The following is a 26,787-nucleotide window of genomic DNA, read 5'->3' as shown; positions in this document are numbered from 1 at the left end:
GTTTTTTTTTTTTAATGGTTTTTTTTTTAGCAATATGTATTTTAGTTATTATCATTGCATACACTTTTCATTTCTGCAATATGTAACAGTACTTTTTCTCCTGTTTCAGAGAGCAGAGGAACTGAAAGAACAGTTGTCATGGATAAGTCAAAGGGGGAGCCTGTGATCAGTGTAAAAACATCTTCCGATTCAACTGAAAGGGTATGAAAACTTTTGAACAATTTGGTTGGGCTTTTTTTTTTCTTTTTGCAAAAACTACTCGTTTCAAAAGATGAATAGGTAGAGTATGTTTAGTTTTCTGGTGGAATGCAATTTGTTCTGCGCAAACCTGTGGCGTGGCTGTATAGGTCTTTAACATAATAGTAAAATACATCTCTTGTAGATGTATCGTCTCTGAGAAATCACACTCTGAAGCCATATGCAAATTCTCTTGCATGCATATGCAAATTAGCATGGAAGTGCAATGAGGGAATATTTATGCACTCTAAATGCATCAACACTCCCCTAATGCACTTACAGGATAATGCACAGCTATATTACTAGTTTAATTGGTAAAATCATTCTGGCTGGGTCCCTTTTAACGGGCTACTCCGGGGAGATAAAAAAATGATTGTAATTGCCATGCTTTCATATGCTATTAGGATAACATGAATATTGCTGCTGTCCACCCTCACTCTACCTATAATTTTGTGTGATGCTTCAGCTGCTCCTCACTGCTCCCCATCCCTTATGGGACGTTACGTCACGACACACCTCGGGGTGTGGCCTGCTCCCTGCTAATACTGCCAAGGGCTGGCTGCTGCTATCTGCTTATCTGATATTAGGTGTGTGTGGGCGTGGCCTGCTCCCCACTGCTGGTAATATGTGATCTGCTTGTGTGCAGTCCGTTGTTGGGGCGTGGTGTGCACATGGCCTACTACCTGCTAGTAGCGGCCTGCCCCATGATACTATCTGCTTGTATGTAGTCTGACATCAGGGGGCTGGCTGCTGCTGCTAGTGGGGAAAAAGAGTACTGCTCGTGTTATCCTAATAATTTATGAATGTATGCCCATTACAATAAGGTATCTCACAAGGAGTACCCTTTTAATTCAGTATGTTATATATTTCTCTGTTTGGGTAGACAAGACTGTCATTATGTGTATTGATAAAAAGGAGATATTCACTACTGTAATCCCCTTGCAATCTAAATACCACCTCTAATGCCGGCCCAGTTCCAACGGTGTGAGCACTGGCTCTCCCAGGGACGTCGTGACATGTTTCTTGACACAATACGAGTGGCCAATCAGCTTTTGCTTTGCTCTCTCCTCCTTTGGCTGTATCGCATACTTTTTTTTTTTTTAATGGAAAAAATTTTTCCGTTAAAGCCGTAATTCCTTTTTGTGTTTTTAGAGTTCCAAAAGTCGTGACCGAAAATCTGGGAGTAAGAAAAGAGAGATTCTTTCCTTCGATAAAATTAAAGAGCAAAGGGAGCGTGAGCGTCAGAGGCAAAGAGAGAGAGAAATCAGAGAAATGGAGAGACAAAGGTACATTTTATCTTATCTTACCACACAAATATTGTAAAAAAAATTGTATCTTTGTTAAATGTCATTCAGTTTTATTTCAGTGTTAGATGATTTAAAGTTGCGTTTAACCGCCTCCTGTTGCCATTAGGATGGGGAAAAGACCGCCTGTCTTTGTGGTATTAGTAGCCCCCGCCTGTCTTTGTGGTATTAGTAGCCCCCGCCTGTCTTTGTGGTATTAGTAGCCCCCGCCTGTCTTTGTGGTATTAGTAGCCCCCGCCTGTCTTTGTGGTATTAGTAGCCCCCGCCTGTCTTTGTGGTATTAGTAGCCCCCGCCTGTCTTTGTGGTATTAGTAGCCCCCGCCTGTCTTTGTGGTATTAGTAGCCCCCGCCTGTCTTTGTGGTATTAGTAGCCCCCGCCTGTCTTTGTGGTATTAGTAGCCCCCGCCTGTCTTTGTGGTATTGGTGGCGCACGCCTGTCTTTGTGGTATCAACTTATACACCCTCCAACACAAAATATACATCAATGTTAATCTGAGTCTCCTACATAACCTAGTGCTGTAATAAATACCTTCACATCTAATAATAAATTTTATTTCTATAGCATAGTAACATAGTTTTGAAGGCTGAAGGAAGACCTTATGTCCATCTAGTTCAGCCTATTTTTAGTGCAACTGTTCTGCATTGTTGATCCTGGGGAAGGGAAAAAACCCACAGAGTAGAAGCCAATTTTCTCCATAGGGAAAAAAATTCCTTCCCCTAAGCTGGGTCAACCATCTACCTATAATATTATGTTATTCGTAACCTTTGTGGTATTAGTAAACATAGCGCCGACATATTCCGCAGCACTTTACATTTCAGAGGGGATTTGTACAGACAATAGACATTACAGCATAACAGTAATCACATAGATTATAGCAAATACCAAGAGGAATGAGGGCCCTTCTCGCAAGCTTACAGTCTATGAGGAAAGAGGTAGACACGAAAGGTGGGTGGTAACAGTTGCCCTGATTGTATGGACCAGTCATAATAAGTGTGTAACAGTACAGACACAGAGGGCTAATGGATGCATAAAGCATGTGGGAACATGATGCGGGGAACCTGGTTATGGTAAAACTTTTGGCTGTGCCACACAGGGATAGATTAGGTTAATGTGTTGAGGCGATAGGCAAGTCTGAATAAATGCGTTTTCAGGGCACGCTTAAAATTGTAGGGATTGGGGACTAATCGTATTGACCTGGGAAGTGCATTCCAAAGAATTGGCACAGCATGTGTAAAGTCTTGGAGACGGGAGTGGGAGGTTCTGATTATTGAGGATGCTAACCTCAGGTGATCAGCAGAACGAAGGGCGCGGGTAGGGTGGTATACTGAAACAAGAGAGGAGATGTAGGGTGGTGCTGAGCCATGGAGGGCTTTGTGGGTGAGGGTAATAAGTTTATACTGAATTCTGGAGTGGATGGGTAGCCAGTGTAATGACTGGCACAAGGTAGAGGCATCGGTGTAACGATTGGTGAGGAATATGATCCTGGCTGCAGCATTCAAAACAGATTGGAGAAGGAAGAGTTTGGTAAGAGAGACCGATTAGAAGAGTTACAATAGTCGAGACCAGAATGAAGAGAAACAGTAAGAGTTTTTGCAGAGTCAAAAGTAAGAAAAGGTCGAATTCTAGAAATGTTTTTGAGGTGCAGATGACAAGAGCGAGCCAGTGATCGAATGTGGGGGGCAAAGGAAAGCTCGGAATCAAGTATGACCCCAAGACAGCGGGCATGTAGCTGGGGAGTAATAGTGGAACCACACACAGAAATGGCAATGTCAGGTATAGGTACATTAGTAGAGGGAGGAAACACAAGGAGATCAGTCTATGACAGGTTCAGTTTCAGATATAGTGAGGACATGATGTTAGACACAGCGTTTAGACAATCGCCGGTGTTTTCTAGAAAGGCTGGCGTGATGTCAGCATATAATTGGGTGTCATCAGCATAGAGATGGTACTGGAAACCAAATCTACTGATTGTTTGACCAATAGGGGCAGTGTACAAGGAGAAGAGGAGGGTGCCTAGAACCGATCCTTGAGGAACCCCAACAGTAAAGGGAAGGTGAGAGGAGGAGGAACCGGCAAAAGATACAGTAAAGGAGCGGTCAGAGAGATAGGAGGAGAACCAGGAGAGAACGGTGTCCTTGAGGCCAATGGAACGGAGCATAGTGAGGAGGAGCTGATGATCCACAGTGTCGAATGCTGCAGAGAGATCCAAGAAAATTAGCATGGAGTATTGACAATTTGAATTAGCTGTTAGTAGATCATTAGAGACTTTAGTGAGGGCAGTTTCAGTAGAGTGTAAAGAGCAGAAACCGGATTGGAGAGGGTCGAGAAGAGTTATCAAAGAGATAGCGGATTAGACGGGAGTGGACCAGGCATTCCAGGAGTTTAGAGATGAAGGGAAGATTAGAGACAGGTGTATAGTTAGCGGCACAGTTTTGGTCGATGGATGGTTTTTTAAGTAGTGGATGTATGATGGCATGCTTAAATGAGGAGGGAAAGATACCAGAAGAGAGAGAGGTTAAATATTTTAGTTAGGTGAGGGGTGACAGCAGGGGAAAGGGACTGGAGGAGATGTGATGGAAATGGGTCACTGATGCAAGTGGTTGGGCGAGAAGATGCAAGGAGCCTGCTTACTTCTTCTGTGACTGGTTCAAAATCAGAGAGTGAGCTAGATGCAGTGGGGGAGGGAGGACCATGCATGGTATGAGGTGATTGGGAGATAATTTCCTGTCGAATCTGGTCAATTTTTTCTTTTAAGTAATTGGCCAGATCGTCAGCTCGGAGCTCCGTGGTTGGGGCCTGTACTCTTGGGTTGAGTAGAGAATGAAAAGTGTCAAAGAGATGTTTCGGGTTATTGGACAGTGAGGTGATGAGGGTGTTGAAATAGATTTGTTTGGAGAGGTGAAGGGCAGTGTTGTATGTTCTAAGCATAAACTTATAATGGATGAAATCTTGGTGTAGATTGGATGTTCTCCAGACGTTCGGCGCACCTGGAGCGTGTTTGCAGGGTGTGCCAGGGTTGTCGCCGTCTGTGTTGTGGTGGTCTATTTATAGGGGGTGCAAATTCATCCAGGGCACTTTGAAGTGTTTCATTGTAATGCTTCAATGCAGATTCAGAACATGAGAGGGAGGAGATAGGGGGCCAATGAAGACTGCAAGTTCTTCATAAGTTTCTTTGTGTTAATGGGCCTGTGTGTTTCTATAAATAAGGACAGTGGGGGTGACCTGAGCAGCCTGGCAGTTCTTGATAGAGAATGAAAGAAGATTGTGGTCAGAGTGCGGGAGAGGGGAGTTTGCAAAATCATCCACTGTGCAAAGCCGAGAGAAGACCAAGTCGAGGGAGTTTCCGTCTTCATGCGTTAGAGAATTAGTATGTTGCGAAAGGCCAAACGAGGAGGTTAGAGATAAAAGGTGAGTAGCAGATGGTGAGAGGGGAAGAGCAATGGGGATGTTGAAATCTCCCATGATGAGGGTAGGGATGTCACAGGAGAGAAAATGTGGAAGCCAAGTGGCAAAATGATCCAGGAACTGATGGGAGGGGCTGGGAGGACGATACACCACCGCCACTCGCATGGAGAAGGGGGTGTAGAGTCTGACGGCATGGACCTCAAAAGAAGGGAAGACTAGTGAGGGGTAGTTGAGGGATAACCTGAAAGGTACATTTTGGTGATAGGAGCAGACCCACGCCTCCACCTGCTCTATTGTCTAATCTTGGGGTATGAGAGAAGTGTAGTCTCCTGTATGAAAGAGCAGCAGCAGCGGTAGTGTCTGACTGCTGGATCCAGGTTTCAGGAAGAGCCAGGAGGTTAAGAGAATTAGAAAGGAAAAAGTCATGAATGAAGGAGAGCTTGTTACACACTGAGTGAGAATTCCAAAGTGCACAACTAAGGCTAGTTTCACACTAGCGTTTATGCGACGCAGCGCACGGCGCCGCTAAGCCCCGCCCCCTGCCGGCTCCCTGCCAGCCCCATCCTGTCATCGCCGCCTACTATCACACATGGACGGTGCGCGCCGAAATGCAACATGCTGCGTTCGGAGCGCACCGTCAAAAGTGCCCAGCGCACGCCAAAATCCAACTAGAGCACGATCTGCACACCCTATGCTAAAGATGGGGTGCGCAGATCGCAAGCGTCCATGTGCGATAGTAGGCGGCGATGACCGGATGGGGCGGGCAGGGAGCCGGCAGGGGGGCGGGGCTTAGCGGCGCCGTGCGCTGCGTCGAATAAACGCTAGTGTGAAACTAGCCTAAGAGAGACAGATGGCAGGCAGGGAATATTAATAAGATATTAGAGGGGTTTCTGAGTGTAGCCGTTGGGGGGGTTTGACTTTCTATAACATGGGGGACCAGGGTTGGGAGCAATGTCTCCTGCGACTAGGAGAAGGAGAATAGAAAGAGTGAGCAGATGGTTAAGTGATTTGTGAGAGCGTCTCTTATGTTGAATGGTGGGACTGACTGGATCTGTGCAATTTAACAATGTGAAAAGAGCGTGAGTGCTATACATAGGAGAGGAAAGGAGCGAGGGGCCGATATGGATGGAGTGTAGAGAGTTAATGCCAGGGCGGTGAATGTGTGTGAATGCAGCAGGCAGGATATAAATTACACAAATGCATATGGTGTATATTTGTTGTACTCCAAATGTACAGGGAGTAGATGACTTAACTCACCTACAGGACAGCTACTGCATACCCTTGTAATATACAGTGTGTCGGCCAGCAATCTACATGCAGTAGGACAGTTACCTCACACATGCTAGCTGACACTGCAGATATTGCTAAAGGAGATTGAGTCACTCAATATTGGCTAAACTTCATATTTAAAGGGAATCTGTCACGCTTTTTTTCCACTATTAGCTGCTGGCATAGACATCGGGGGCTTATCTACAGCATTCTGTATTGCTGTAGATAAGCCTCCGATGTAACCTGAAAGTGAAGAAAAACACGTTATATTATACTCACGGAGGTGGGCGGTCCAGTCCGATGGGTGTCGCCGTCCCATCCGGCGCCTCCCTTCTTCATGCGATGTCGTCCTCTTCTCCCGTCCTGTAATGGCTCCAGCGCAGGCGCACTGCTCTGCCCTGTTGAGGGCAGAGAAGAATTCTGCAGTGCGCAGGCGCCAGACCTCTCCCGACGCCTGTGCACTGCAGGACTCTGCTCTGCCCTCAACAGGGCAGAGCAGTGCGCTTGCGCCGGAGCCATTACAGGACGGGAGAAGAGGACATCATCGCACGAAGAAGGGAGGTGCCGGACGGGACAGCGACACCCATCGAACCGGACCGGCCACCTCAGTCAGTATAATATAACGTGTTTTTCTTCACTTTCAGGTTACATCGGAGGCTTATCTACAGCATTACAGAATGCTGTAGATAAGCCCCCGATGTCTATGCCGGCAGCTAATAGGGGAAAAAAAGCGTGACAGATTACCTTTAAAGGTGTTTTCCCATGAACAAAGTTCATTTTATTCAATGGATCTTGTAATATTTAGTTCCACAATGGGATGTGTCTAAATGAAATATTCCTGTGCTGAGATAATCTGACCGTGCAGGAACATGGTCTGATCAGGGGAGGAAGGAAAAAAGTATACAGATATTACAGTAGGGGATCGCTAATGATTCTTTCTTTTGAAGTAAAACCTTGTTTAACCCCTTACCTACAATTGACGTAATATTCCGTCCATGTGACCATGGACCTAATTACCATGGACGGAATATTACGTCACCATGATCAGCGGCGCCCACGTGGTGAGCGCCGCTGATCGCGGCCGGGTGTCAGCTAATTATCATAGCTGACACCCGGCACAATGTGTCAGGGGTGGTCACGGACCGCCCCCGACACGTTAACCCCTTGCACACCGCGATCAAACGCGATCGCGGTGTACCGGGGGTTAAAGGGAAGCATCGGCAGGGAGGGGGCTCCCTCCGTGCTTCCCTGAGCCCCCCACGGCAGCGCAATGTGCAGCGCTGCTGCGGGGGGCTCCTTTCCTCCAGGCCCCCGAATCCAAGATGGCGACGGGGGCCTGAGGAAGCTGGCTTCCTCAGTGCCTGCAAAGCGCAGGCATGAGGAAGTCTGCAGCAGTGCCTGTGACAGATCGCTGATCTGTCACAGTGATCTGTGATGTGACAGATCAGCGATCTGTCACAGGACAGTGATGTCCCACCTGGGACAAGGTAATAAAGTAAAAAAAAAAAAGTGTTAAAAATAATTTAAAAAAAATCGCTAAATAAATTCGTAAAAAAAAAAAAAAATATTCCCCAATAAATCCATTTTTTCAAAATAAAAAAAAACAAAAACAATAAAAGTACACATATTTGGTATCGCCGCGTCCGTAATGACCTGCCCTATAAAACTGTCCCATTAGTTAACCCCTTTAGCGAACCCCTTAAAAAATAAAAATAAAAAACGAAGCAAAAAATGATTTATTATCATACCACCGAACAAAAAGTGCAATAACGCGTGATCAAAAAGACACATATAAATATCCATGGTACCGCTGAAAACGTCATCTTGTCCCGCAAAAAACGAGCCACCATACAGCGTCATCCGCAAAAAAATTAAAAAGTTATAGCTCGCAGAATAAAGCGATACAAAAATAATTATTTTTTATATAAAATTGTTTTCATTGCAAAAAACCGACAAAACATAAAACGACCTAAATGAGGTATCGCTGTAACCGTACTGACCCGAAGAATAAAACCGCTTTATCAATTTTACCGCACGCGGAACGGTGTAAACGCACCCCCCCAAAAGAAATTCATGAAATGCTGGTTTTTGTTCATTCTGCGTCCCAAAAATCGGAATAAAAAGCGATCAAAAAATGTCACGTGCCCGAAAATGGTACCTATAAAAACGTCAACTCGTCCCGCAAAAAATAAGACCCCACATGACTCAGTGGGTCAAAATACGGAAAAATTATAGCTCTCAATATGTGGTGATGCAAAAACTACTTTTACAATAAAAAGCGTCTTTTAGCGTGCGACAGCCGACAAACATAAAAACCGCCATAAATAGTAAATCAAACCCCCCGTTATCACCCCCTTAGTTAGGGAAAAATAATAAAACTAAAAGAAAATGTATTTATTTCCATTTTCCCGCTAGGGTTAGGGTTAGGGTAGGGTTAGGGTTAGGGCTAGGGCTCAGATTAGGGTTAGGGGTGTGTTGAGGTTAGGGTTGGAGTTATAATTGGGGGGTTTCCACTGTTTGGGCACATCAGGTGCTCTCCAAAGGCAACATGGCGTCTGATCTCAGTTCCAGCCAATTCTGCGTTGAAAAAGTCAAATGGTGCTCCTTCCCTTCCAAGCTCTGCCATGCGCCCAAACAGTGTTTTACCCCCACATGTAGGGTATCAGCCTACTCAGGACAAATTACAAAACAACTTTTGGGGTCCAATTTCTCCTGTTACCCTTAGGAAAATAAAAAATTGGGGGCAAAAATATAATTTTGCGGAAAAAAATGTTTTTTTTATTTTCACGCCCAGGCGTTATAAACTTCTGTGAAGCACTTGGGGGTTCAAAGTGCTCTCCACACATCTAGATAAGCTCCGTGGGGGGTCTAGTTTCCAAAATGGGGTCACTTGTGGGGAGTTTCAATAGTTTAGGTACATCAGGGGCTCTCCAAACGCACATGACACCAGCAGACCAATCCATCAAAGTCTGCATTCCAAAACGTCACTACTTCCCTTCCGAGCCCCGACGTGTGCCCATACAGTAGTTTTCTCCCACATATGAGGTATCAGCGTACTCAGGACAAATTGTACAACAACTTTTGGGGTCCAATTTCTCCTGTTACCCTTGGGAAAATAAAAAAATTGGGGACTAAATGATGATGTTTGTTGAAAAAATACGATATTTTTATTTTCACGCCCGGTCGTTATAAACTTCTGTGAAGCACTGGGGGGTTCAAAGTGCTCACCACACATCTAGATAAGTTCATTAGGGGGTCTAGTTTCCAAAATGGGGTCACTTGTGGGGAGTTTCCACTGTTTAGGTACATCAGGGGCTCTCCAAAAGCAACATGACACCCGCAGACCATGCCATCAAAGTCTGCATTCCAAAACGTCACTACTTCCCTTCCGAGCCCTGATGTGTGCCCATACAGTAGTTTTCTCCCACATATGAGGTATCAGCGTACTCAGGACAAATTGGACAACAACTTTTGGGGTCCAATTTCTCCTGTTACCCTTGGGAAAATAAAAAAATTGGGGACTAATTGATCATGTTTGTGGAAAAAATACGATTTTTTTATTTTCATGCCTGGGCATTATAAACTTCTGTGAAGCCCTTGGGGGTTCAAAGTGCTCACCACACATCTAGATAAGTTCCTCAGGGGGTCTAGTTTCCAAAATGGGATCATTTGTGGGGGGTTTTCACTGTTTAGGTACATTAGGGGCTCTCCAAAGGCAACATGACACCCACAGACCATTCCATCAAAGTCTGCATTCCAAAACGTCACTACTTCCCTTCCAAGCCCTGACGTGTGTCCATACAGTAGTTTTCTCCCACATATGGGGTGTCAGCGTACTCAGGACAAATTGGACAACAACTTTTGGGGTCCAATTTCTCCTGTTACCCTTGGGAAAATAAAAAAATGGGGACTAAAAGATGATGTTTGTGGAAAAAATACGATTTTTTTATTTTCACGCCCGGACGTTATAAACTTCAGTGAAGCACTGGGGGGTTCAAAGTGCTCACCACACATCTAGATAAGTTCCATGGGGGGTCTAGTTTCCAAAATGGTGTCATTTGTGGGGGGTTTCTACTGTTTTGGTACATCAGGGGCTTTCCTAACGCGACATGGTGTCCGATATCAATTCCAGCCAAAAACGTCAAATGGCGCTGCTTCCCTTCCGAGCTCTGCCATGCGCCCAAATAGTGGTTTACACCCACATGTGGGGTATCAGCGTACTCAGGATAAATTGCACAATATCTTTTATGGTCCTGTTACTTTTGGAAAAATAAGAATTGAGGGTGAAAAGATCATTTTTGTGGAAAAAATATGATTTTTTAATTGTACTGCTGTACGTTATAAACTTCAGTGAAGCACTGGGGGGTTCAAAGTGCTCACCACACATCTAGATAAGTTCCTTGGGGGGTCTAGTTTCCAAAATGGTGTCATTTGTGGGGGGTTTCTAGTGTTTTGGTACATCAGGGGTTTTCCAATCGCGACATGGTGTCCGATCTCAATTCTAGCCAAAAACGTCAAATGGCGCTGCTTCCCTTCCGAGCTCTGCTATGCGCCCAAATAGTCATTTACACCCACATATGGGGTATCAGCGTACTCAGGACAAATTGCACAATAACTTTTAAGGTCCTGTTACCCTTGGAAAAATAAGAATTGAGGGTGAAAAGATCATTTTTGTGGAAAAAATATGATTTTTTAATTGTACCGCTGTACGTTATAAACTTCTGTGAAGCCCTTGTGGGTTCAAAGTTCTCACCACATATCTAGATAAGTTCCTTGGGGGGTCTAGTTTCCGAAATGGGGTCACTTGGGGGGTTTCCACTGTTTAGGTACATCAGGGGCTCTCCAAACGCGGCATGGCGTCCGATCTGAATTCCAGCCAATTTTGCATTGAAAAAGTCAAACGGCGCTCCTTCCCTACTGAGGTCTGCCATGCGCCGAAACATTGGTTCCCCCCCACATATCAGGTATCAGCGTACTCAGGACAAATTGCACAATAACTTTTGCAGTCCAATTTCTCCTGTTACCCTTGGTAAAATAAAGAAAATTGAACCTGAAGTATTTTTTTTGTGAAAAAAAGTTAAATGTTCATTTTTTTTTTTAATATTCAAAAAATTCCTGTGACGCACCTAAAGGGTTAATAAACTTCTTGAATGTGGTTTTAAGCACCTTAAGGGGTGCATTTTTTAGAATGGTGTCACTTTTGGGTATTTTCTATCATATAGACCCCTCAAAGTGGCTTCAAATGTGAAGTAGTCCCTAAAAATAAAATGGTGTTTCAAAAATGAGAAATCGCTGGTCAATTTTTAACCCTTATAACTTCCTAACAAAAAAAAATTTTGGTTCCAAAATTGTGCTCATGTAAAGTAAACATGTGGGAAATGTTATGTATTAAGTTTTTTGTGTGCCGTATCGCTGTGATTTAAGGGCATAAAAATTCAAAGTTGGAAAATTGCGAAATTTTCAAAATTTTCGCGAAATTTCCGTTTTTTTCACAAATAAACGCAAGTTATTTGAATGCAATTTTACCACTAACATGAAGTACAATATGTCACGAGAAAACAATGTCAGAATCACCGGGATCCATGGAAGCGTTCCAGAGTTATGACCTCATAAAGGGACAGTGGTCAGAATTGTAAAAATTGGCCCGGTAGTTAACGTGCAAACCACCCTTGGTAGTGAAGGGGTTAATCCTTTACTGCCTCAAAATTATAGCAATAGAGAAAGTCTATAGATCTACTAGGGGAGGTGATTTCAGGAGAAAATTATTAAATCGTGAATCCTTTTGGATTTTTAAATTAAATACAAGAGTACCATTAGGTCTGAACAAACGACTTGATTTAATATTGCAATTAGATTGATATTTTCTTCTGTATATTTACATTCTACTTAGTCCTATTCTATTCTGGTTATTCTGATAATTTTTGTGATTGTTATTATATTCTTATGATATCTTTTTATTAGTTTTTTTTTTTTTTTTTCCTGTTTTTCCGACTAGTTTTTGTTTCAGCTCCACATTAGGCTGAGTGTTTGCAAGAGTTAACTGGTAGGGATACTCCCTATTTTCATTAATTCTTTTGTCCAACACCTGTGATTTACTAGTTTTTGTACTATTTGTAGTCGTCAGTATTGGTCTAGTGTGAACCATGAGTAAGACCCTCTAGGTCGAAACGCGTTGGTTGGAGACCACCAGAGACCCCATCTGCCTGTATGTCCTTATCCATACTTTTTTCAGTTCGATTTTAAGAATTTACAATAAGTGATGTATTTTTAACTGAAGTCCAGCGCTGGAGATTCCATCCTTTATTTTAATCCTTTACTGACGGAGCCAATTTTCGCCTTAATGACTAGGCCAAATTTTGTGATAACTCAGGAACGTTTCAACAGATCCCAGTGATTGAGATTTTTTTGACATGTTGTATTTCATGTTGGTAGTATAATTTGTTTGATAACATCTGCATCATTTTTTAAACAGAATTTTTTTTTTTTGTTAGAAAGCTAGAAGGGTTAAGTTGATCAGCAATTTCCCATTTTTCCAACAAAATTTACAAAATCAGTGCTGTGGAGTCGGTAAGCCCAACCTGCGACTCCGACTCCTCAATTTCCCTTACACCGACTCAACGACTCCGACTCCCACATATATTGCTTATATTTAAGTGAAAAATTTATTGTAGTACAATGTGAACATCAGACATTTAATCATTTTTATGATACAATAATCAAGCTATGTATCACAAAGGTCATGTCACTGTGAGGTGACGCAAAAACCAAGAGTCTCACTTATTTCATAAAGTAGACTATTATTTTATTAAACATTGATAGACATACAACCATTAAAAACCGTTGCCTCAAACCAACACATGCATAGGTAGGAAAAACAGCTAATGAGGGATACAATTCTAGTTATATAATCAATTTTGAGTAAATTACTAGCGTATCCAAAATAATATGCCCGTCAATGCGTAATATCTTTTGTTAATAACAAAGGTTTGACAGATGGCTAAATGGCTACGAAAGAATCAATAGACTGAATGGACCTAATGAAAACCAAATTTAAAGGGTAATGAATAACCTGATTCAGGACAAAGAACTGTTGTTAAAGTGTGGAGTGCAGAGTTACACACTTATACACATGTAAATTTGGTTACTGCCCTCATTCAAAGCTATTAATAAAATGTCCAATGCAAAGTTGCAAACATACACAAATGTAAATTAGATTACTGCTTTCATTCAGGACTATTGATACTGTCCAGTGCAGAGTTAAGGCCCCGTCACACATAGCGATCTCGCTAGCGAGATTGCTGCTGAGTCACAAGTTTTGTGACACAACAGCGATCTCACCAGCGAGATCGCTGTGTGGATCAGCGACCGGCCCCCCTGCTGATCGCTCTTGGAAGCCTCTGGACATTTCTTCCATCGCTGGTGTCCCGCTGGCCAGCACGCATCGCTTCGTGTGACAGGCGGGAGACCAGCGATCAGCTGGTAACTAACGTACACATCGGGTATCCAAGGGACGTGCCTCCCTTAGAAACCTGATGTGTATGTTCGTTACCAGCGCGCTGATGCAGGGAGCTGGTAACTAAGGTCCACATCGGGTATCTAAGGGACGCATGTCCCTTAGATACCCGATGTGGACCTTAGTTACCAGCTCCCTGCATCAGCGCGCTGGTAACTAACGTACACAGCGACGCCGCGCGCTCGGCGTCTGTGCTGATCGCTGGTGAAGCGTTCTGTTTTACAGCTCACCAGCGATCATGTAGCGACTCACCAGCTATCCTGACACGTTGATATCGTGACATCTCGCGGTCATTCGTGCAAAGGATCACTGGGACCGGAGCGTGGAGAGAGGCGGGATGGCTAAACGGGACGTCGGAAGGTGAGAATAATATATTTTTTATTTTGATACTATTTTCTACAGCAATAGCCAGCGATGCCGGGCGCTCGGCATCGCTGTGCTGATCGCTGGTGAAGCTGTCTGTGTGACAGCTCACCAGCGATCACATAGCGACTTACCAGCGATCCTGACACCTTGATATCGGTGTCGGGATCGCTGGTGAGTCGCTTAGTGTGACGGGGCCTTTAGAGTCTGCAAACTTCAAACAAAAGCAGGATTTATTAACAGATGCATAAATCTTACAAACCAACAAGTTATGTTGCTCAGTTAAATTTTAATAAATTTTCAACATAAAAGTGTGGGTCAATTATTATTCAACCCCTAGGTTTAATATTTTGTGGAATAACCCTTGTTTGCAATTACAGCTAATAATCATCTTTTATAAGACCTGATCAGGCCGGCACAGGTCTCTGGAGTTATCTTGGCCCACTCCTCCATGCAGATCTTCTCCAAGTTATCTAGGTTCTTTGGGTGTCTCATGTGGACTTTAATCTTGAGCTCCTTCCACAAGTTTTCAATTGGGTTAAGGTCAGGAGACTGACTAGGCCACTGCAACACCTTGATTTTTTCCCTCTGGAACCAGGCCTTGGTTTTCTTGGCTGTGTGCTTTGGGTCGTTGTCTTGTTGGAAGATGAAATGACGACCCATCTTAAGATCCATGATGGAGGTGCGGAGGTTCTTGGCCAAAATCTCCAGGTAGGCCGTGCTATCCATCTTGCCATGGATGCGGACAAGATGGCCAGGCCCCTTGGCTGAGAAACAGCCCCACAGCATGATGCTGCCACCACCATGCTTGACTGTAGGGATGGTATTCTTGGGGTCGTATGCAGTGCCATCCAGTCTCCAAACGTCACGTGTGTGGTTGGCACCAAAGATCTCGATCTTGGTCTCATCAGACCAGAGAACCTTGAACCAGTCTGTCTCAGAGTCCTCCAAGTGATCATGAGCAAACTGTAGACGAGCCTTGACATGACGCTTTGAAAGTAAAGGTACCTTACGGGCTCGTCTGGAACGGAGACCATTGCGGTGGAGTACGTTACTTATGGTATTGACTGAAACCAATGTCCCCACTGCCATGAGATCTTCCCGGAACTCCTTCCTTGTTGTCCTTGGGTTAGCCTTGACTCTTCGGACAAGCCTGGCCTCGGCACGGGTGGAAACTTTCAAAGGCTGTCCAGGCCGTGGAAGGCTAACAGTAGTTCTATAAGCCTTCCACTTCCGGATGATGCTCCCAACAGTGGAGACAGGTAGGCCCAACTCCTTGGAAAGGGTTTTGTACCCCTTGCCAGCCTTGTGACCCTCCACGATCTTGTCTCTGATGGCCTTGGAATGCTCCTTTGTCTTTCCCATGTTGACCAAGTATGAGTACTGTTCACAAGTTTGGGGAGGGTCTTAATTAGTCAGAAAAGGCTGGAAAAAGAGATAATTAATCCAAACATGTGAAGCTCATTGTTATTTGTGCCTGAAATACTTCTTAATACTTTAGGGGAACCAAACAGAATTCTTGTGGTTTGAGGGGTTGAATAATAAATGACCCTCCTGAATAAACTTTTCACAATTTAAAAAAAAATTAAACAAAGAAATAACATTCTTTTTTGCTGCAGTGCATTTCACACTTCCAGGCTGATCTACAGTCCAAATGTCACAATGCCAAGTTAATTCCGAATGTGTAAACCTGCTAAATCTGCAGGGGGTTGAATACTACTTGTAGGCACTGTAAATAAGGTTGCTGTCTTAATTCAGACAGTCCTGCAGACCATTCACACCATTAAGGTTATAGAGCTATCCATCACCTGTGGATCAGATAACATGCAGCCATCACTGCTACCATGCCGCCATAGCCTCTCATGTTCACCCCCAGGAAGAAGCATGGGCGAAACTCGCTTTGGGGTGCAGGGAAGCAGCGTGTCATCTCATGACCAGCTCAATTGCGCTCACGGCTCAGGTAATATGTATTTGGCCGCTTGTTCATTTACATGCTTAATGTAATTATACTCTGTGTACATGAGAGGCTATGGCAAACCTTTGTTATTAGCAAAGGATATTAAGCATTGTCGGGCTTATTATTTTGGATACTGTAGTAATTTACTCAAAATTTTGATATTATATAACTAGAATTGTATCCCTCATTAGCTGTTTTTCCTACCTATGCATGTGTTGGTTTGAGGCAACTTTTTTTTTTTTTTTTTTTTTTTATGGTTGTATGTCTATCAATGTTTAACCCTCCGTCAGGCGCAATATAGATTCTCCTCAGTTCATGCGCAATGTGCCTGACAAGCACAGGTCAGAAAACCACCTATAGTAGCTACATATTTCAATTTCAGGACTATAGAAGTAGTCAGTGACCTTCATAGGAATGTATTAAGAGATTACACCAAATCAGATGCAAAAAAAAACATTTATTAACCATAAACTTATTAAAACTAAAAGTACCAATTTTCGGTAGTACTGCCAAATAGGCTCCAGTTATCTTTACTTAACTATTGCTTAAATATAAAATTATGGAAAAAAACTTAAAGGATATTGCACTTAGATGTTACTTAATTATTTTCTACTCATATTCAGTGGTTTCAATTGCAGCAGAAGCAGCACAGGTACACTTAGAAAAGCAAGGCTAGCAGACGAAAGTTGCATGGGAAAGGCAGATTGATTCTTTACATATTTTGCAGTCATATTTAGAAAGCCTTCTGAAACCAGATACAAATGAGCAGGTAGTACAACTGCGTCTTTTAGAAGGTGGTAGAGTCGGTGTTTGTTCTGGAACGTCCTTGGGACGATATCTCTTCAACCGGTGTTGCAGGGCAAGGGGCATTCCAACCGTCTTTGTACTTCTTAGGCTTAGCTCTCCACTCACCAGTTCATTAGCCAATTGTTTTAGGTACATTCTTCTGCGCATTTGTTTAAGTTCATTACCGAGGTAAATTACTTGTGAGTTGATGCCACCCACATTCAGCATTGTAAAGAAGATTACCATCGGCCAGCGTTTGGTATTTCGACTTACATTGAAATTGCCACACATTTGGTCAGCAGTGTCAACGCCGCTTTTGGTCAAATTATAAAAAGTTAGGATTTCTGGTTTCCTTAGCTCCCCAGACTCTGGATCAATGGTGTAATCATTATGTAATGAAGAGACCAAAATCACATTTTTCCTCTCGCGTGGGATGTAAGAAACTAAAATCTTTCCATTACTGAACCCAAACATAGTGCTATACTGTTGTTTGCCTTTTGTATATAGAAAATCTGGCAGCAACTGCCTTTTGTTTTTTCTAACAGTTCCCACATATGACAGGTTTTTCGTTTTTAAAAAATCAATCAGATCAAAGTCAGTAAACCAGTTGTCAGCAGTGATATTTCGTCCAGATCCAAACATTGGCTCAGCAATTCTCTTTACCACATCACTAGGCTTGTTGCTCACATTGAAAGGACCTGGTGGCTGTCTTCCACAATAAACTTCCATGTTCATAGTGTACATCAGCCTTGCATCAACCATGGCAAAAATTTTAATTCCATATTTGTTTGGCTTTGATGGTATATATTGCCGAAAACCACATCTTCCACGGAAACCTGGAAGCATCTCATCAATAGTGAGGTTTTGCCCCGGGCAATAGCTTTTTTTGACAATTCATAATAAATTGTTGAAATATGTCCCGAATTGGTGCAAGCCGGTCATAACCTTTTCGTTCTGTCCGGGTACTTCGATCATCGAAACGGAGGCAACGGATCAGGACTTTGAATCGTTTCAGATTCATCACAAGGCTGAATTTTTCGATGCCATCACCGTCTGTCCCCCACAGCTCCTCCAAACTTTGCCTATTTGCTCTGAAAGCACCAGCTAGGTATAACAAGCCAATAAATGCCTTGAGTTCAATCACATCAGTGTTTTTGATGTCCCTCTCTCTGGAGAATTGCTCTTTGATTGTGTCAATATACTGGTTAGTGAACCGAACAATAGTTTCCAACATGCTATCTGTAATAAGATTACTCCAACATTCCACTGCAGTTTTAGCTTTTCTAGCACTTCCAATAACTCCAGGAAGGTGTGTAATAATATTGTGGGATTCTCTGCGCTGTTTGTTCTTGGGTGCCTTTTTGTTCCACTTTGTATTTTTATCTTTGCCCAAATAATAAGCTAGATCTGTGTCTGTTTCCTCTGTATCAGTGTCATCACCATCCTGCTCTGTTCCAGAATCAGTGTTACATTCTGCTACCTCATCTTCAGATGAAATGTCACTAGATTCCTCTAAATCCTCAGTTACTGCTGGTTCTTCCTCATCATCTTCTAACAAAAAAATCTTCATTTCTTCTAAATGAAGGGGTTTAGATGAATCATACTGTTTTCTGGCCATTGCAGCAGAAAATCTGAAGCAAGAGAGAAAGAGTATGTGTTAGGGCGCAATGTGCCCTAGAAGCCACCCTCCTTTTGTCTAAGAAAACAGTACTTATGTACACTAACTTAGAATTAATCCTTCATAAAACAAGCTAAATACACAATCGTGATGAATAAAAAAAAGAAAATACTAACCTTTGTGTTGAAATCAGGCGCAATGTGCCTGAGAAGCCAAAGTGTTGATATCTGCTCACTAGAAGGTCTGCTGAGTCACTGTGATATCAGGTTTCACAGAGCCTGTAGAGTCAGGAGATAACTAGGAGGGGTGGGGTTTTCTGATAAGTGGGCAAGGAGAGAGAAGTGAAACTAATTACTGTGTGCCTGTCAGATCTATTGCGCCTGACGGAGGGTTAGTTAATAAAATGATGGTCTACTTTATGAAATAAGTGAGACTCTTGGTTTTTGCGTCACCTCACAGTGACATGACCTTTTGTGCATTCAGACATTTGTGCATTCAGACATGACCATTTGTGCATTCAGAGTGCAGCCCTCTCCTTTATAGGATAATGGGCTTGGGTATTGTGCTTACTAATAATCAAGATATTTAGATAGAACATAAGATATATTTATTGGAATACAACTTTAGAACATAAAAAACTGTAATACATTGTAAATATGTAATACACTTTGTAAAATCGATTACATATATAGTGTGTGTGTGTGTGTATATATACAACACTATGTAATAAACTATGTAAGTGGCAAAAAACAGTTTTGAACAAAACATACTAAATAACATTTGTGCAGTCTATGAATTTGTTCTAAGAAATAATTGCCTCCATCAGATCCTCCTTCATAGATGACCTCAAATCTGACCTAATAATTTTAAGGCTAGAGAACAACCTCTCTACACTAACTTGGGTTGGAGGCAAAGCTGTAACCACATGGGCAACATCTCTAACAATGTCGGGGTGTACAGGAATTGCCCATGCACAGCCAGTTTTGATGACCGGTTGAATTTTTCTATTTCTTTGAGAGCAAGTGAAACATTTTGCTGAAATATGGTCAATCTGCTTGCTATAGGAGACAGAGTGAAATCTTTTTCCTTGCGGCAACGCTTTGCCTGCTCCATGTCATCCAAATACTTGTCAAAGTCAAACTCCTCATTTGATGAGGATGAAGATATGGCAGCAGTAGCACTGTCAGGACCCAACTCCCTGACAGTCCTCCTGTAGGCCACTCATCCTAACTGCTACCTCAGTCAGAGCTTCTTTTCCTTTAGTAAACTGTTGATCATCAAGCAGTATACGATGACTTGGGTCCACATAAACAGCTGCCAGAAAAATTTTATTTTCCAATAGCTGTGTCTCTCCCCGTTTCATTGAAGCAGAAATGCCATCTGTGATTAAACCTCCTCTTTGGGACAGGCAAAATAGCAAGTTCTTCCACTCCCTTATGAAAATGCCAGGAGTTAAATCCTCAGCTTGTAATTTTTTAGTCACGGTAAATGGGTGATTAAGCAATTCCTTCAATTCACCCACCTGTGTCCATTGCCCTTCATTTAGGGTTACCTGAGGGTTCGCCATATCTATAAGAAACGGTTTTAGTTCAAGAAATCAAGAAATCGCTCAATCATTAAATAAGTGCTGCCCCACTGAGTGGCTTGATCGACAATTGCCCCTTTTCCAGCACGTCTCTTCAAGATGGACTCCATTTTAGGGGTCCTGACAGCAAGAACCAATTTCCTCACTTTTCCAATGGATTTCCAGCATGTCCCTCTTGCAGACTATCTCTAAAGCCCCCGTCACACATAGCGATCTCGCTAGCGAGATCGCTGCTGAGTCACAAGCTTTGTGACGCAACAGCGATCTCACCAGCGAGATCGCTGTGTGTGACACTGACCAGCGACCGGCTCCCCTGCCGGTTATCGCTGATCGTTCCTGAAAGGTCAGGACTTTTTTTGGGTCGCTGGTCTGCCGCTGGCCAGCACGCATCGCTGTGTGTGACAAGCGGGAGAGCAGCGATCAGCGCGCTGGTAACTAAGGTAAACGTCTGGTTTCTAAGCAGCGCGCGATGCTTAGAAACCCGATGTGTACCTTAGTTACCAGCGCGCTGGTGCAGGGAGCTGGTAACCAAGGTACACATCGGGTTTCTAAGTGACGCGCGCCGCTTAGAATAGAAACCCGATGTGTACCTTAGTTACCAGCTCCCTGCATCAGCGCGCTGGTAACTAACGTACACAGCGACGCGCCCGCTCGGCATCGCTGGTGCTGATCGCTGGTGAAGCTGCCTGTTTGACAGCTCACCAGCGATCATGTAGCGACACACCAGCGATCCTGACAAGTTGATATCGTTGTCGGGATCGCTGGTGAGTCGCTATGTGTGACGGGGCCCTTATTGCCAGCTGCAGTGTGTGCACAACTTTCTCACTTTCTCCAGCTCGGGGCCCAGGAATCGAATCCAGTGCAGGCACCCCTCCCTCTCCTCTCTCTGGTGAAGACTGCAGAAGACAGGACAGAGAAGGGGAGATGAGCCGCTGCAGGATAGGGGCACTGCAGCATACAAGTGAGTTTTGATAGGTGCATGCCCCTGCTTCTAGGGGGGGTGGGGCCTCGCTGGCTACGGCCATGATTCACACAGCGTTTTTGCGGATCCGTTTTTTGCAGTAAAATGCAGGGACTCTGGGCATCCCAGCAAAGTCAATGGGTTTCAAGATATGACATTCAGACACATCGTTTTGTGAGGATCCGTTTTCGGGCTGGATGAGCTTGTCAGTTTGTGCAGCGTTTTTCTAATCTGCTTTTGCTATTGAAAACATTTGAGCTCAAAAACCTTTTAGGTGATGTGTTTTTTTAAAAAGCTGATCTGCTTTTGAGGCTTAAAAACGTATCCTCAAAAACACAGAAAAAACGCTGTGTGAATGTAGCCTTAGATCAGGAATAGAACAGTCATTTATAGGACATTTCATAACTTTCCCAAATTCCTATGAAAAAATATTCAGCACATTCTGCATTGAACTACTGTACCCAATTTATTATATATTTTAGGAGTCGGGAGTCAGTCCATTTTATACCGACTCCACCAAAATGAGCACCGACTCACTCCACAGCCCTGTACAAAACCTTTTTTTTTTTTTTTTTTTTTTTTTTTTTTTTTGTTGGGACGAACTCACATTTGAAGTGACTTTGAGGCTGTGTGCCCATGTAAGTGTTTTTGAAGCGTTTGTCCCAGTCAAAACACATAAACGAATACAAGAAGCATCCCATTCATTTTAAATGAATTCTGCACTTTTTGTGCACATTGATGCGTTTTTTTTCCGCGAAAAAAACGCTTCGTGGTAAACGCAGCATGCTCATTAATTTTGCGAAAAAGTCTGCGTTTTTGCTATTTTTTATGAGTCAGAAGACACGCATCAAAAACGCGCTGTTTTTACACAGAAAACGCTCAAAAACGCACGTTTTCTGGGAAGGAGTCTGGTTTTGAAGCAGAAATTTTCTTCATATGTGGGCACATAGCCTGAGGGGCCTACGTGACAAAAAATACCCAAAAGTGATGCCATTCTAAAAACTGCATCCCTCAAATTCCTCAATCCCTCATCCAAGAAGTTTATTAACAATTCCGGTGCTTGAGAGGAACTAAAGCAATGTGGAAGGAAAAATGGACATTTTACTTTTTTCATAAATATTTTACTTTAGCCCCCAATTTTTTTTTATTTTCACAAGGGTAAAAGGAGAAAATGAACCCCAACACTTATGTAATTTCTCCTGAATACGTAGATACCCCATATGTGGGAGGAGGCTATTGTTTGGGTGCATGGCAGGGCTCTGAAGGGAAGGAGTGCCAATTGACTTTTGAAGCGTAAAATTTGCTGAAATAATTAGCGAGAGCCATGTCGCATTTGGAGAGCCCCGATGTACCTTACAGTGGAACACACAAGTGACCCTTAAAAGAAACTACACCCCTCAAGGAATGTATTTAGATGCGTGGTGAGCACTTTGAACCCTCGGGTGCTTCATAGAAGTTTATAATGTAGAACTTGAAAATAAAAAAAAATCACATTTTAACCACAAAAAATTATTTTGGCCTCAATTTTATTTTCACAAGGATATCAGGAGAAAATAAACTCCAAAATTTGTTCTGGAAGTTTCTCCTGAGTAGGCAGATACCCCCCATATGTGGGTGAAAATGACTGTTTGTGCACATGGCAGGGCTTGGAAAGGAAGGAGTGACGTTTTGTAATGCAAACGGGCGTCATATAGTGTTTGGAGAGCCCCTGATGTGCCTAAGTTACTCTATTTGGAAACTATACTCCTCAAGAATTTTATCCAGGGTAATAGTGAGCATTTTGAACCCATAGATACTACACCGAATTTAATAACATTAAGTTGTCATTTTTTTTTTTTTTTTTTTTCACGATAACCGTGTAATTTTTCACAATGGATATTAGGTGAAAAAGGACCCCATATCTTGTTGCTCAATGATACCCCATATGTGGTCAAAAACTTCTGTTTCAGCACATTACTAGGAAAGGAATGCACACTATTTGTCTAGGATAAACTGTAAATGCCATATCACATTTGGAGAGCCCCTGACATGCAATTCGTGAAACTTTGTGAACACAGCAAACTATTTTTGTTTCACTAAAATACTGTTTTAGTACCAAATTTATAATTTACACGCAGGGTTATGGGAGAATTTGGACCCCACAATTTGTTATGCAATTTCTTCCAAATGTGGCTCTACGCTATACAGTATGTGGTTGTATACTACTGATTAAGCACATGGCAGGGATCGGATGGGAAAGAGAGCTTACTTGGTTTTAGAATACAAATTTCACTTGAATAGATTGTGGGCTCCATTAGCTGAGCCACCCACAGCTGACCATATATTAAAAACTTCACTGCCTAAGGAATTCATTTAAAGGTGCAGGGAGTATTTTGAACCCAGATGCCTCACAGAAATGACATTTTAGTGTTAAAAATGTAATTTCTGCATTTGCTGCTAATTTTGCAGATACACAAGGTTTAATGGGTGCAACGGAACCCTTTAATGTATTACGCAATTTCTACCGAATGCGGTGCTGCCCCCATATCGTGTCAAAAATTGCTGTTTGGCCACAAGTCAGGGCTGAGAATGACTGAGCTCTCTCTGGCTATAATGGGAGAAAATGGACCCTATAGTTTGTTTTGCAATTTGTCTTGAACGTGACTATACCCCATATGTGGTCAAAACTTCTGCTTGGGCACATGACAGGACTGGGAAAGGAAAGATTGCTATTTGGTTGGGATAGATTGTGAATGCTGTGTTGCATTTGAGGAGCCCCTGACATGTGGAAACCGCAAAAACCCTCCATAAGTCACCCTATTTTGGAAACTAGACCCCCTCAAGGAATTCATCTGGTTAGTGTAGTGAGTATTTTGAACACTTATGTGCCTCACAGAATTTTATAACATTGAGGCATGGAAATATGTAATTTTTACCACAAAAATGTCATATTTGTATTTGCTGCAAATTTGTCAGGTACAGGTTAATAGGTGAAACTAGACCCTACAATTTCTTGCGCAATTTCCCCCAAAAGCGTGCTGCCCCATATGTTGTCAGAAATTGGTGTTAGGCTAGACGTCATGGCTGAGAAGGAGCACTATTTGGCTTTTGGAACACAAACTTTGGGAAAGGAGTGTAAAACTCTTGAATCAAATCATTTCTAAGTCCAGCAAATGTCTTCTGCCCCATTTTGGGCTCAAACCTTACTAGCTGTTCAATGTCAGGTGCTCAAAAGTTAACTTCAAGAACGTTCTTTCATACAGTCTGATTTCCAGTGGTGTAAAGAGAGACACCAGCATAAACTCCCATTCTTGCGTCTTCCAATCCTTTACGATTTATTTTACATAATCCTAATTCCACAGCGCTTTACAGATTTTATTGGCACTGTCCCCAATGGGGCTCACAATCTAAATTCCCTGTCAGTATGTCTTTGGAGGGTGGAAGGAAACTGAAATACCCAGAGGAAACCCACGCAAACAAGGATAGCACATACAAGCTCCTCGCAGATGTTGGCGATTAGCAGGCACATTTGCCCTGCTATTCAAAACTCTCATAATAATGAATGGAGAGAATGGCCACCAATCCACCCACTGCAGGTTGGATGCCTTGCTTCCGGAAATAGATGCGGGTACCAGAGATGGGACCCACAGCTATCAGATGTTTAACCTATGGATATATTTTTGGGTTGTATTTAGTATGGTAAAGACTATATAAGAAGCTCTAGAAGGATACATATTAGTATTTCTTCATGTAAAGAACATTTTATATTGCAGAGAAAAATCTCTTAAGTCTTGGTAATGTAGCTAATCTATTTCTTCAGAGAAAGGGAAAAACGTGTGCGGGAGCGAGTCCTCATGGTTCGGGAAAGAGAAGAGCGAGAGCGATTACGAAGAGAACGTGTGCGACTTGAAATAGAGAGAGAGCGTCTAGAAAGGGAACGCATGGAGCGTGAAAGACTGGAAAGAGAGAGGATGCGTATAGAGGAAGAGAGACGTATAGAGCAGGACCGCATCCAGAGAGAAAGAGAGGAACTACATCGTCAACAGGAGTGGTTGCGATATGAACAGGATCGACGACCAGGAGTGAGAAGGCCGTATGACATGGACTTAAGGTAAGCATTTATGGGACCTACTAAGTCATTTCATTGGAATGCTTTCTGTCAATTGGATTAAACAGAGCAGGCAAGCAAAAATGTCACCAATGCTCCCAATAATTTGCAAGTTAATTTACAGTATTGTCACCATTTTGGCAGCTGTACAACTTTTCCCTGCTTTTGGCAGACTTTTTATACACTTGACAAGTCTGCAAAATTTACATGCTTTCCACTAGAGAGGAACAGGAGAGTGTTTAATTTCTACTGTAATGGAGTTAGGCTACTAACGTTTAGCGTTTTTTTAGCTCTGCGCTTTGTGCGCAATAGAAACGCATGCAAAAAACGCATCATGCGTTTTGCATGCGTTTGCGTTTTTAGGCGCATGCATTTTAACCAGTTTCTAGCCATACTAACTCTTAAAACGCATGTGATTTCAAACGTTCTCATAGACTGTAATGTGTTATTTTGGCGCATGCGGTTTTTCTTTTTACGCCGTTGGACAGACCCAATATTGCAACAGGTTGCGTCTGGCGCGCCTAGGCGCACACTACAAAAACCGCATGCGCACAAAAACGCATACGAACGCGTGCAAACGCTAGACCATGTGCCCACCATGTTAAACATAGGGGCACATGATGCGCTGCGCTAAAAGACGCTAATGTGAAACCAGCCTTAGATGACAAGGACAACAATAAAAAAATGCCACCGAAATGAGAATCTCCATTCTTAGTAAAAATGTATAATTCAGTAGAAAGTGCATTGGCTGGGCAATGGCCCCCATAAGATGAATAACCCAAACTCTAAATATCTCCTATTCCACGATCTCCCAGTATCAAAACTGCATATACACATAGCAGAGGACAAGACACTAATATTGATTGCCACTTTTTTTGTGGGAAGCAAGTCACGAGTCTCATTTAACAAATCAAATCGTGGTTAATCCAGAAATTATTGGGAAATCATTGCTTTGTGTTAGGACCCATGCAGATGTCCGTGGATCTCTGACTGCAATGCAAGGACTGGATGTGAGTGCATCATAGAAACATGAAGATGTCGTGCTTTAGGCGGGACACTGCTGACAGACTCGGACATGCGTGAATCCTTACTATGACGGAAAAGGGGATTATCACAGGGTGGGGATATCATAAGTCACATCACATGTTACAATGGTTCATAATAGAACGGCTATAGATGTTAATGTTTTGTCACATCAGAAGCGTAAACATCTGTATATACCAATGCATTTACATGTTCCTGTAATCTAGGGTAAAGGAAGTCAGATTTTTTTTCTTTCTGTGAAATTACTAAAGTCTGAAAGAAATTGCAATAATGACATTTTTAATATATATACTACAGCTTTTCTAATTGTAGATTTTGATGCTAAATCAATTGCCTGGATGTTAATGCCATGGCTGGTAATTTTTCTATTTGTACACGTATTACATAGCAAAGTATAAAATCCTCAGATGGGTAAATCTCTATCCTAGCCATCATATTATTGTCTTTTTATGTATTTACTTTCCAATTCCATAATGACTAAAGGGCCTGTCACACTAAGCGATATCGCTAGCAATATCGCTATTAACGTCACTGTTTTTTGTGACGTTATAGCGATATCGCTATGTCTGATACTTACCTCCGACCGCTCCACCCCGCTGTTTATCGCTGATTGTGCGAGAACGTCCTGGACTGTTTCTCGTCGTCAGCTTCCTGCTG

The 26,787-nt window shown here is 42.7% G+C and overlaps 1 protein-coding gene across 6 annotated transcripts in view; it reads left to right on the top strand.

Annotated features, from left to right (window-relative positions):
• The window catches only part of LOC141048054 (scaffold attachment factor B2-like), a 350,882-nt gene that overhangs the window by 179,159 nt on the left and 144,936 nt on the right, over positions 1-26,787 (top strand). For 5 of the 6 annotated variants that reach the window (XM_073543397.1, XM_073543398.1, XM_073543399.1 and 2 more), the window contains exons 11-13: positions 110-201; positions 1,390-1,523; positions 24,799-25,089. In XM_073543397.1, coding sequence (XP_073399498.1) covers positions 110-201; positions 1,390-1,523; positions 24,799-25,089 — 517 coding nt within the window. The remainder of the gene's footprint in view (positions 1-109; positions 202-1,389; positions 1,524-24,798; positions 25,090-26,787) is intronic. The other variant, XM_073543402.1, reaches the window with a different exon arrangement.

This window comes from Dendrobates tinctorius, unplaced genomic scaffold (assembly GCF_039654945.1).
Source record: "Dendrobates tinctorius isolate UK_male_01 unplaced genomic scaffold, ASM3965494v1 ptg000132l, whole genome shotgun sequence".
NCBI classification, from domain to species: Eukaryota; Metazoa; Chordata; class Amphibia; order Anura; family Dendrobatidae; genus Dendrobates; species Dendrobates tinctorius.
The sequence above is the reverse complement of the archived record's forward strand: the minus strand, read 5'-3'. Positions and strand labels throughout refer to the sequence as shown.